The 12,302-nt window shown below is 38.5% G+C and overlaps 1 protein-coding gene across 1 annotated transcript in view; it reads left to right on the top strand.

Annotated features, from left to right (window-relative positions):
- Positions 1–12,302, top strand: part of LOC110169976 (neural cell adhesion molecule L1.1-like) — a 104,454-nt gene that overhangs the window by 53,674 nt on the left and 38,478 nt on the right. The window contains exons 3-4 of the mRNA XM_020935585.2: positions 5,537–5,639; positions 9,129–9,298. Of these exons, the coding sequence (XP_020791244.1) occupies positions 5,537–5,639; positions 9,129–9,298 (273 nt within the window). The remainder of the gene's footprint in view (positions 1–5,536; positions 5,640–9,128; positions 9,299–12,302) is intronic.

Genomic DNA, 12,302 nt, shown 5'->3' with positions numbered 1-12,302 from the left:
ACCAGGTCTAAAACCAGGACTAAACCAGGTCTAAAACCAGGGACTAAAAGAAGGACTAAACCAAGTCTAAAAGCAGGACTAATGCAGGACTAAACCAGGTCTAAACTATATGACACTAACAGTAGAGTGAACATAATTTAAGGCAGCAGTGATCTCATATAGAAATAATTTCTCTATCAATAATATTTTTTATATGCTTAAGTAAAGACTGGGTTTTTTTATTTTCTTTTAGCAGACAATTATGTTATGATTTCCTGGTCTTTGCTTCTCTACAGCAAACAGTTGCTTATTCATGGAGATTTGGGCTCAACCGAGAATTTGAAGAGAACATGAATTTTCAGGACGTGGTTGGTACATTCATGTAGTTTTAAAAAGCATAACAATATCAAGTAATCCAAAGTAATCAGATTACATTACTCACTTTAAGTAATTTAATGGATTACATTACAAACTACATTTTGAGGTATGTAATCTGTAATCTGTAGGGGAATACATTTTAAAAGTCACCTTCCCAACACTGTATATTCAGTGTTGGCAATGATTCCTGAGATCGAGGATTTAAAGTCGGAACAAAGAGAATGTTTGGTGAATTTCATCAAGGGGAAAGACGTTATTGTCCTTCTTCCTACAGGATTTGGGAAAAGCTTAATATATCAGTTAGGACACCTGATGGCCTCAACAGAATAACACGAATGTTTGTTCTGTGTCAGGAAACCAACGTGAGGCTTAGGGCTGTACAAAAATATCGGAATATCGATATATCGTACCGTTTAATGTTATGATACAGTATCAATATCGTGGGCCACTGTATCGATATATCAGCAAGAGTATTTTTACGTGTGTTTTACTAAATTATTTTGTTACAGTGCTACAGTTTTGTGGCTTGTGGAGTGAAAGGAAACTCATTTATGCAACAAATTTGACATTTTCACAGTTTTGATGATTAAAATGTTTGTGTTTCACATGAACTTTGCACAAGAAGTGGTTTAACAAAGACTATATTATCACAGCCATGATTTAGACTTTATTTTTTATTGAACCGTATCGAATCGATTTGAAATATATCGTATTGAATCGAAAGTGCATTGTATCGAGATATGTATCGTATCGTGGCCTGTGTATCGAGGTATGTATCGTATTGGCAACTTCTTAATGATACCCAGCTCTAGTGAGGCCTCTTAGTGTTAGTCCTGGTTTCTGAGGTAGTCCTGGTTTAGTTTTTAATCTCCTGGTTATAACTTTGTTTCAGTTTAGTTCTTTTTTGTGAATTCTTATTTTGTCTTTGACAAGTTAATTCTAGTTCCAGTCCTGCCTGGGTTAGTTTATGTATAATCTTGGTACAGTCCTCGCATAACATAGTTGTCTTGTAGTACTGGTTTAGTCCTGGTTTATGAGGTAGTCCTGGTTTTAGTCCTGGTTCAGTCTTGGTTCAGTTAGTTCTTTTTTGACTCCTGATTTAACATTAGTTCTCATATTGTCCTGTTTTTTTTTTTTTTTTTTTTTTTTTTTTTTTTTTTAACATTCAAGTTTAGTTATTGTCCTGGTTTAGTTATAATACAAGGACTTGAGACTTGACCACTTTACAGTAGCGTTCATTTTGTGTGGAATTAAATAAATGGATTATGCAAGCAGACACATAAATGCACTCACACATGAGCTCAAATGGAGTTAACTCGACCCTGAGCCCATGAGGTGAAGTTCAAAGGTCACAGTGGATTTGGTTTGGGGAGGTCCTGAGGGGAAGATAGACGATGAAAAGGATGAGGAGGAGTCAGGTTCGTCCGTCTGACCTTCACATGACTCTCTCAGTATCTCTGTTCCCCCCCCCCCCCCCCCCCCCCCCCCCCGCTCCTCTGGGTGTGGCTCTGACCAGATGTGACCAGAGAGACGGAGAAAAACAGCAAAATGAGGGCTGAGGATGGAGAGATGCAGAAGATGGAAAAATTAAGATTGTTCATACTGTAGAACGCTGAGGTTCTTTGGTTTGGTTTAGTCCTGGTTAAGTCCTGGTTTAGTCTGGGTTTGTCCTGGTAAATCCTGGGTTAGACCTCTCCAAGTCTTAGATTCACACTTTTCCAGGTTTTAACTAGGGATGCACTGATCCTTTTTTGTTTGTTTGTTTGTTTGTTCTGATACCGATGTCGGTACTTTGACTTTAAGTATTTGCAAATACCCGATATTAACCAATACCAGTGCAGAGACAGTGCTTTTATTTCCTTTAAACCCAAACTACAGACTTCTTGTGTAACTACAGAACAGCTTTGTAAAAATACAAGTTTAATATTATATAATGTATATTATAATATTATGTGTTTTCAGGTAAGATGTGTTATTATGACACCAATTTATATACCAAAATGGGATATAGGCTTAAGAAATATCTTGGAAGCCGATATTTTCAATATTTACTCAGATATCTGATACGAGTACAGTACTGGTGCATCCCTGGTTTGAACTACTACGGCAGAACTAGTCACAAAAAAATCTAATCTAAATGTGATTTTTCTGACAAGCATTTCAATTCTGCTTAGATTTATGTTTTAGATGTATGTGTTCTGTTCAAAGTTCACATGTCAGTTTAGATCAGATTTGTATTTTTACACTATTCATGACACTAAAATCTGGTTTAGTCCTGGTTTTGTCCTGTTTCAGTCCTGGCTTAGTCCTGGTTTAGTCCTGGTTTAGTCCTGGTTTAGTCCTGTTTCAGTCCTGGTTCAGTCCTGGTTTAGTCCTGGTTTCCTGTTTCAGTCCTGGTTCAGTCCTGGTTTAGTCCTGGTTTAGTCCTGTTTCAGTCCTGGTTTAATCCTGTGTCAGTCCTGTTTCAGTCCTGGTTTAGTCCTGTTTCAGTCCTGGTTTAGTCCTGGTGTAGTCCTGGTTTAGTCCTGTTTCAGTCTTGGTTTAGTCCTGGTTTAGTCCTGTTTCAGTCCTAGTTTAGTCCTGGTTTAGTCCTGTTTCAGTCCTGATGTAGTCCTGGTTTAGTCCTGTTTCAGTCTTGGTTTAGTCCTGGTTTAGTCCTGTTTCAGTCTTTGTTTAGTCCTGGTTTAGTCCTGTTTCAGTCCTGGTTTAGTCCTGTTTCAGTCCTGGTGTAGTCCTGTTTCAGTCCTGGTGTAGTCCTGGTTTAGTCCTGTTTTAGTCTTGGTTTAGTCCTGGTTTAGTCTTGTTTCAGTCCTGGTTTAGTCCTGGTTTAGTCAGTCCTGGTTTAGTCTTGGTTTAGTCCTGGTTTAGTCCTGTTTCAGTCCCTGGTTTAGTCCTGTTTCAGTCCTGTTTAGTCCTGTTTAGTCCTGGTTTAGTCCTGTTTCAGTCCTGGTTTAGTCCTGTTTCAGTCCTGGTTTAGTCCTGTTTCAGTCCTGGTTTAGTCCTGTTTCAGTCCTGGTTTAGTCCTGGTTTAGTCCTGTTTCAGTCCTGGTTTAGTCCTGTTTAGTCCTGTTTTAGTCCTGGTTTAGTCCTGTTTCAGTCCTGGTTTAGTCCTGTTTCAGTCCTGGTTTAGTCCTGTTTCAGTTCTGGTTTAGTCCTGGTTTAGTCCTGTTTCAGTCCTGGTTTAGTCCTGGTGTAGTCCTGGTTTAGTCCTGTTTCAGTCCTGGTTTAGTCCTGTTTAGTCCTGTTTCAGTCCTGGTTTAGTCCTGTTTCAGTCCTGGTTTAGTCCTGGTGTACAGTAGTCCTGGTTTAGTCCTGGTGTAGTCCTGGTTTAGTCCTGTTTCAGTCCTGGTTTAGTCCTGGTGTAGTCCTGGTTTAGTCCTGTTTCAGTCCTGGTTTAGTCCTGCTCCTTGGTGCATATTGTAAGTTGATCTTTGTGGTGTGTGTGAGATTAAGAGGAGAGTGCATGTTCTTGTGTTTGTGTGTTTTGTGCATGAGTCCTAACCTTTGTCATCTCTGCTGCTTTCTCTGCCTGCGCTCGGACACAGACACGTTTCAAAACAGTAAGTCTCTTTTCTCCATAGACGTGACTCGTGTGTCTAACCTGTAAATCTGCTTTGTTTCATACAGTGCCCTCTGCCATCTCCGGCTCTTCTGACAAATATGAACCACAACGATAGTGACACAAGTCTCTGGTTTAGACCTGGTTTAATCCTGATTTTGTCCTGGTTTAGTCTCTGATCTGGTCCCGATTTAGTCCTAAATTCATCTCTGGTTTAGTCCTAATTTAGTCTCTGGTTTAGTCCCTGGCTTAGTCCTAGTTTAGTCCTCGTTTAGTCTCTTGTTTATTTCTAGTTTAGTCTCTAGTTTAGACCTGGTTTAGTCTCTCTTAGTCCTAAAATAGTCTCTAGTTAAGTTCTTGCTTTAGTCTCTGATTTAGTCCTAGTTTAGTCTCTAGTTTAGACCTGGTTTAGTCTCTGGTTTAGTCCCTGGTTTAGTCCTAATTTAGTCTGTGGTTCAGTCCTGGTTTAGTCATAGTTTAGTCCTGGCTTACTCCTCCTTTAGTCTCTGGTTTATTCCTAGTTTAGTCCTGACTTAATCCTCATTTAGTTTCTAGTTTAGTTCTGGTTTACCCATGATTTAGTCTCTAGTTCTCTGGTTTAGTCTCTGGTTTAGTCTCTGATTTAGTCCCTGTTTTATTCCTAGTTTAGTCTCTGGTTTAGTTCTAGTTTAGTTTAGTCCTGGTTTAGTCTCAAACTTCAACAAAACCTTTCCTGCTTCTTCTTAGATTTAAATATTGGCTTGGCAGAGGGCACTTTTTTTTTTTTTTTTGCTTTTGTGTGGATTTGATCTTTGTTCATCTGATCTGTGCCCTGAAAACCTGACGTTTTGTCTGAACATGAGTCTGTCTGCTACTCACTGCAGAAAGGAACTGCAATTACTTCAAATGTATTTGTTTTTAGTTTATTTTTATTGGATTGTTTTAAAATCTGAAATCTTATTATTATTTGACTTGTTGTTTCATTATATTTTTCCCCACATCTGTCAAAATGATGTGCATGTGTGTAAAGTGTAGGCGGCACTCCACTGCTGGATAATGTAATAAGGAAACATACATTGAAACAGATTGTGCATTGTACAGATCAGTAAGTGAACATTTCCTCGAATTCAAAGTTACACAGATGAATCATCTCTGTGTTAAAGTCCTGTATTACACAAAGCTCTTGTGAGCTTTAAGACGTGTAATAATGCTGTGCCTCATCTAAAACAAACCCAGAGTTGTGTTTTGTTTCATTCACACGTTTCAGTAATCCTGGTTTATTAGTCTGTCTACATCTTCAAAGCTCTGTTCCACCTTGTGATGTCATGAAGTAATAGTTTTCAAGTGTACAGCTCCTTTTCCTCTTTGTTAAGTAGAGACTGGAAATTGTAAATCCAAATGTTTCTAGCGAAGGTGTATGGAGTTTAAAAACACAGTGGAGCACTTCCTGTATTATCACAAGGTGGAAAAGAGTTATTTCAGTTTGAGAGAAGAACTCAGCCTAAACCTGCAGGTGTGTTTATGTGTTAAACGTGTGAATAAAACAAAACACAAGTGTGTGTGTGGTGTGTTTGTGATGAGGAAACATTAAACATACTGTAGATGAGAAAAGCTTTAGAATGTGTTTGTGTTTGTGTTTAGTACCAGAACCTCCAGTGCTGCTGTCCACCCCGGAGTCCTTGACAGCCTTTTCTTCGAACGACATCTCTCTGGACTGTGAGGCCAGAGGAAACCCCACGCCCACGTGAGTACTTTATGTAGTACACCTACACTTTCCCAGCTGAGTACTTTTGTAGTTTTAATGAATGAATGAATGAATGAATGTTTATTCAGACAGTAATACATAGAACATGCATAGAAAACATAAATACATAGATATAACACATAAAGTAAATATTTATTTTCTGTAATAATAAGCAAAAATAAATGTCATGCAGATTTAACTTCCGAAAAAGGAGTGGGAGGAAGTAAATACTTATTTAACCCCACCCCTTTTTTCTACTGTCCCAAATGAACTAAGAACATATAGACTTCTCATTTCCTGTACAATATAAACTATATTTCACAGTACCTACACTTCAGTACAAATCTAACAACAACAACAACAAATATATGTATATTATGTACACAGATATAATATCATATACACAGGTATAATACATACATACCTACATGCATACATACATATATATACATACATACATTATATATATATATATATATATTATATATATATATATATATATATATATATATATATATACATACACACACACACACACACATATATATATATATATACACACACACACACACACACATACATATATATATACACATACATACACACACATATATATATATATACATACAATATATATATATATATATATATATTATATATATATATATATATATATATATATATATATATATATATATCAATCAATCAAACTTTATTTATAAAGCACTTTTCATACAAAAATGTAACACAAAGTGCTTTACACAGATTAAAAACAATCCCACATTTCCACCTACCCACCCACCAACCCAACCCCCACAGCTGCCCAACTCGACACAACCAAACATCACAGACACCCAAACAGCCAAACCCCCCCCCACACACACACACACATTAACCTGCTAAAATACATAAAATGACACAGTAAAATGTGAGGCTGAATACAGGCGAACCAGTTGAGAAAGCACCATCAGAGGAGCCGTCTACATCAGGAGCAGAGAGACGTCCACCACCAGGGACCACCACAGGGGCCAGGGGAGAGATGAAGCCCAAGCTCCAACTCTCCACCAGGAGCCCACAGGACAGACCCGACAGCTACAGCCGACCTCTGCTCCTGATGCAGAGGCTCCTACAGAGGAAACACTGCATATCCTAAAAATAAGTCTAAAATAAATAAATATAAATTAAAATGTGTATAGTAGAAACAAGTAAAAAATATGATATTTCATTCAAAAGCTAAGCTAAAAAGGTGGGTCTTGAGCCTGCTCTTAAAAACATGAACGTTCTCTGCAGCCCTGAGCTCCTCCGGCTGCAGTTCCATAGACGAGGGCCATAGTGCTGAAAAGACGCCTCTCTGTGAGTGTGTGTCCTGACTTTGGGAATGACCAGGAGCTGCTGCCGGAGGAGCGCAGGGTCCGCGAGGGTTCGTAAGGTAAAAGGAGTTCTGAAAGATAAGAAGGCCCAAGACCATTAAGACATTTAAAAACCAGTAAAAGAACTTAAAAATCGATCCTGAAACACACAGGGAGACAATGCAGTGATTTTAAAACCGGTGTAATGTGGTCCCGCCCTCTGGTCCTCGTCAGGACACGAGCTGCTGAATTTTGTAGTAATTGTAAACCTGAAATAGTCTTTTTGGGAAGACCAGAGAGCAGGGCATTACAGTCGTCTATTCGACTGGTGATAAAAGCATGCATCAGCGTCTCGGTGTTGGCCAGAGAGGGAATGGGGCGGACTCTGGCTATGTTTTTTAAGTGATAGAAACCAATTTTTGTAATGTTCTTAATGTGTGGAATAAAAGTCAGCTCAGAGTCAATAATGACGCCCAGGTTTTTCACTTGTGGAGAAGGGTTAAAAGACTGTGTTTGTAGTTTGGGTAAAAGTTTCTCTCTCTGGGCCTCAGGACCAATGACTAAAACCTCAGTTTTGTCCTGGTTAAGCTGGAGAAAGTGTATATGTATATGTGTATATGTGTATATATATATATATATATATATATATATATATATATATATATACACTCATCTAAACGTTATATACAAATACACATATACATTAAGCACTAATTTCTTCAGCACGGTATTTTGAAATAATCCCTTTTTTAACTGCACTTTTGAATACATGTATATTTGGACAAAGTTTTAGTTTTATTTTCATGTTGTTCCATAATTTTACACCACAAACAGAGATACAAAAACTCTTCCTTGTCGTTCGCGCACAAGGCACTTTAAAATTTAAAAAGCATCTTCAAGTTATATTTTCCTTCCCTTTCACAAAAAAGTAGTTGGATATTTTTAGGTAAGTGCTTATTTTTAGCTTTATACATGACTTGTGCAGTTTGGTACATAATCAGATCATTCAGTTGGAGTAATTTGGCATGAATAAACAGTGGTTATAAAACCTGACATTATAAAAAATTCGTATTGCTCTTTTTTGAAGTTTCATTAATAATCCAGAATAAGAATGAAAAAGAGCTTCCTCTTTTTTAAAGACAAGCACTCCCTGTTCCGACTTCCATTAAAATTGATTCAAACATAATCATCCAGTGTTGTTGAAGTTTTCAGCTTCTCCAAGAAAGCGTGGAAGTAAAAAGCTAGAGACCAACTGGACGTCTTAAGCAGGAGAAGTTTATTTACCATCAATAATACAGGCTCAGCTGATTTGAAAAGTCAACATAGTGTGATTTCAAAAGTGAACACAGTGTGATCTCTGAGTGCAAAGGAGGATCTTATACAGGTATATACCGCTTTTCCAGCAATATGCCACAATTTAAATAATGGTGTGCCAATGGTCTGCCAGGGGAAGATCGGTGTGAATATAGTTCCTGTGAGTTAAACTGAGATGTACGTGGAGGATAAATGACTTAAATTCTCTTACATCCAGTGACCAGTTTAAAATCAAGATTACATTTTTAGGTGTGTATGTGTCCATGCATGTGTATGTTTAACAGACAGCACATCCACACTCAAGCCTAACTGTCATTCTTCAGCTCACTATATAATCGTAAGAACTCAACAAAGTAGAATCAAGAGACTGGCTCATTTCAATTCCCTTACAATTTCCTCTTTTCCTTTCCTAATATTCTTAAATACTGTGCTATCTAAACTTAAACATAACTTCTAAATAAAAATGTATTCTGGTATTTGCAAAAGACAGACAAAAAAATGAGGCAAACTAAATCAGATCTGAAGGAGCGCTTCCAATCCTTTCATATTGTCACATTAAGCTTTGGTCACTTTAGACTCACCCACAGTGGGAAGACTAGAGTAACACACACTTTTACTCAAGTAAGAGTACTGTTAATTAAAAAAAAAAATTACTCAAGTAGGAGTAAAAGTATGCTGCTAGAAAAGTAAAATTTCTTAAAAAAAATAACTCAAGTAAATGTAACTTGTCCCACTTTTGCATCCAGGCTGTAGTTCCAGTAATAGTGAACAGCTGAATCCTCCGTCCTCTCTCATCCCTGTGCTCATTTCTTCTGTTTTGTTTTAGTTTCCGTTGGGTGAAAGATGATGTGGCGATGGATCTGGACCTCGTTGGTAAAGGGACGATTCGCGCAGATAAAAACGACACTCTGGAGGATTACCACGGCTCCTATCGCTGCTACGCCTCCAACACACTAGGGACCGCTGTGACACAGACTGTGCACGTCACCGTAGAACGTGAGTCAGCCGGGACCTGGACATATTTCTCACTTATGCATTCACCTAAAGAAAGTGAAACTCAGAACATGTGATAAAACTGTACAGTGTTTTGGAAATACTATGTGTTAGCAGTTAGTACCCCAGAGAAATTAAATACCCCGTCTTTAAAGGAAAATCTGTGACTCTGCATGAATCATGGTACAATCTACATTATAACCTAAGCTCTTAGATAATTATGTTTTTATCTGCTGTTGTTTGGATCCTTTCCAGTTCATACATTGTGTTGTGGTTATGTGAGGACATGGAGCAGATCCTCTCTCTCTCCCTCGCTCTCTCTGTGCTCTCCCTCTGATGATGCAGGATGTCTGACTGTGCATTTTTCTCATCTGTAGTTACCATGGAGACCAGCACTGGGCTAGGACTTGGTTAATGTTGGACTGTTGGGTCGGCAGGGATGATTTGCTGTGATTGGTCATTTAAAGTGATAAACTTTAGGAACAGGATGCTTTTTTTTATTTTTTATTTTTACTTATGTTTAAGGTTATAGTTAATATTGCGGCATATGTAGCCCAATGCTTACCCCACACACCGCGGCAGGCTAAGACACGGGATAAAACACTGTGGACGCGTAACTCGGAACAAATGCACATATACACGGTACTTGTTTGTAATAGTAGGCATACGCGTTAGAGCACTTACTTTAAAGCTGCTGCCGTCCGTAGCCATGCACCGATTCCTTCTATATGCAAATCTTTCCTGTTAAAATACGGTCAACAGAAAGTTGCTCCCCGTGCTCACCCCGCCGCCATGATCCAAGGCCTTACACTCAACAGGTGAGCGCGCTCATATATAGGCCACACCACACCCACCGTGCCACCCCCAGACACTGCAGTGTAGTGCACAGAGTTAAAGCGCGTGCACATTAGTCACGTGAGGAAACCAATAGAAAACCCACGAATGGCTCCTACAGTTAAGGTTAGGCTTTGGGCTACCATTATCTCAATTTACACCTGAAACTAAAACAGAAAACTTGCCAATTTGTCAACAGGACAAAAGTTTATTTGGTCGAATATGTTTCACAGCTCACCTTGCTTGTTCAGTTGTGGTCAGACGCTGGTGGACACTGTCTTATATCTGTCTGCAGGGAAGAGCTAACTACACTGAAACCACACAGATCCGATTTTTTCAAATGCGACACAGGCCACTTGGATATGTGCTCCTAAAACCGATACATATCTGATCTTTTGACATGTGAACGGCCAAGGTGCATTCATCCACCTACACGTTATCAACAAGCAACAAATGTACACAAACATTCGTCTTATCATACGAAAATTGTTAATGAACTCCATGTCACTGAAGCGAAGCACATTGTTATTCCACCACTCTTGGCTCCGTCTCCACATCCACACTTCTCCTTCTCAATCTCCTCCTTAAAACAAGTAAGTTGTTCATGTTCTGGCTCCGGTACGAGAGGAACTTTAAAATCTCCAGGTGCTCAATGCTGCGTCCATGTTTGGACAACTTCTGTAAACACAGAGACGCTCACTGCGGTTGACGTCGTCGTGTCTCCAGTGCACATGTGGGACACTTTCGGGCCGTTTAATGTTCACACTGGAGTCACATACAAGTCCCATTTAATTGGAAATGTGAACGACCTCACAAAAACATTGGATTTCACACAAAAAAAAAAATCCGAATTAAGCTCTGCAGTCTGAACATAGCCTAACACACACTCAGTGCAAGCTCAATAGGCCGAGCTAACTAACAGAAACTGTAAACAAGTGTGTGTGTTAGTTTCAGAGTAGTTAGCTCCTCCCTGCATGCAGATATAAGACAGTGTCCACCAGCATCTGACCACAACTGAACAAACAGCTTAGATGAGCTTTGAAACGTATTCAACCAAATAAACTTTTGTCCTGTTGACAAATTGAATTTCTTCTGTTGCCATGGATTCTACCTGGACGAATGAGGGACTTTACACACATCTTCAAACAGAAAACAGCCAAAATATTAACATTATGTTACAGACCCCAAGTACTGGGGCTGCCGTAGCAGAGATGACACAATCTGAAATATAATAATAATAATGAAAACAAGGAAGACGCGGAGCACTCTCTTCTGTGACCAGATTGCGTTTTTTAATTGTTCAGTATAAAAAATATAACACTACACCATTAAAGTGCATTGTGTCCCAGTACACATTCTTCAAGTCACCACACACACAAAACAACCCTCACAATTTAACAAATTACTAATAACAGGATTACTCAGATGGACTGGACAATAAACTGTACTTTTACTATGTTAAACTTTGTCAAAAATAAAAGCATACAAATGTTTTTTAATTACAACAGACCTAAATAGACTGCCTGAATTCTGACGCTGGCAACCATGGCAACTCCACCGCTAACCTAAACCTTAACGGTTATCTTACAATTATTAGTGGAAAATTACAGATTAACATACTAATAACAATGAAAACAATATCACATGTTGATAAAACACTCAATAATAGTCTTACACTGAATTATGTGGGTGGTTTTTACCGTGTACTAACCTGAAATATAATAATAATAATGAAAACAAGGAAGACGCAGAGCGCTCTCTTCTGTGTCCAGATTGCGTTTAAGGCGAACCGGAAGTTGCGCCGTAAATCCAACCTGGGGCGACGCCTCTCGCACAAAGGTTCCGCGTTAATAATCTATTTCTGATTGGTTAATAAAACAGGTTAGTACTTTGTATTATTAGTATTAATGACATTTAAAACTGGTTTCGGCATTACTTTACCCCCCAAAATATATATATATATATTCATTTGTGAATTAAAGATCGAAGTACCAGAAAAAACAAAGAACCAGTGTGGTGACCATTCAAGGTGCACCACAATTACAATTTAAAAGCTCTGGTTGCCACATGCTATAAACAGGCCTTAAATTTTTGACATTATTATGTTTGAGGTAAGTTGAGGCTGTAGGTGACAGATTTTTAAAGTTACTTCTTCTCACATGGTAACTACCTA

This window comes from Boleophthalmus pectinirostris, unplaced genomic scaffold (genome assembly GCF_026225935.1).
Source record: "Boleophthalmus pectinirostris isolate CB_2022bp ecotype Guang Dong unplaced genomic scaffold, ASM2622593v1 HiC_scaffold_8, whole genome shotgun sequence".
NCBI classification, from domain to species: Eukaryota; Metazoa; Chordata; class Actinopteri; order Gobiiformes; family Gobiidae; genus Boleophthalmus; species Boleophthalmus pectinirostris.
Note: the sequence above shows the minus strand (reverse complement) of the source record. Positions and strands in the feature narration are given on the sequence as shown.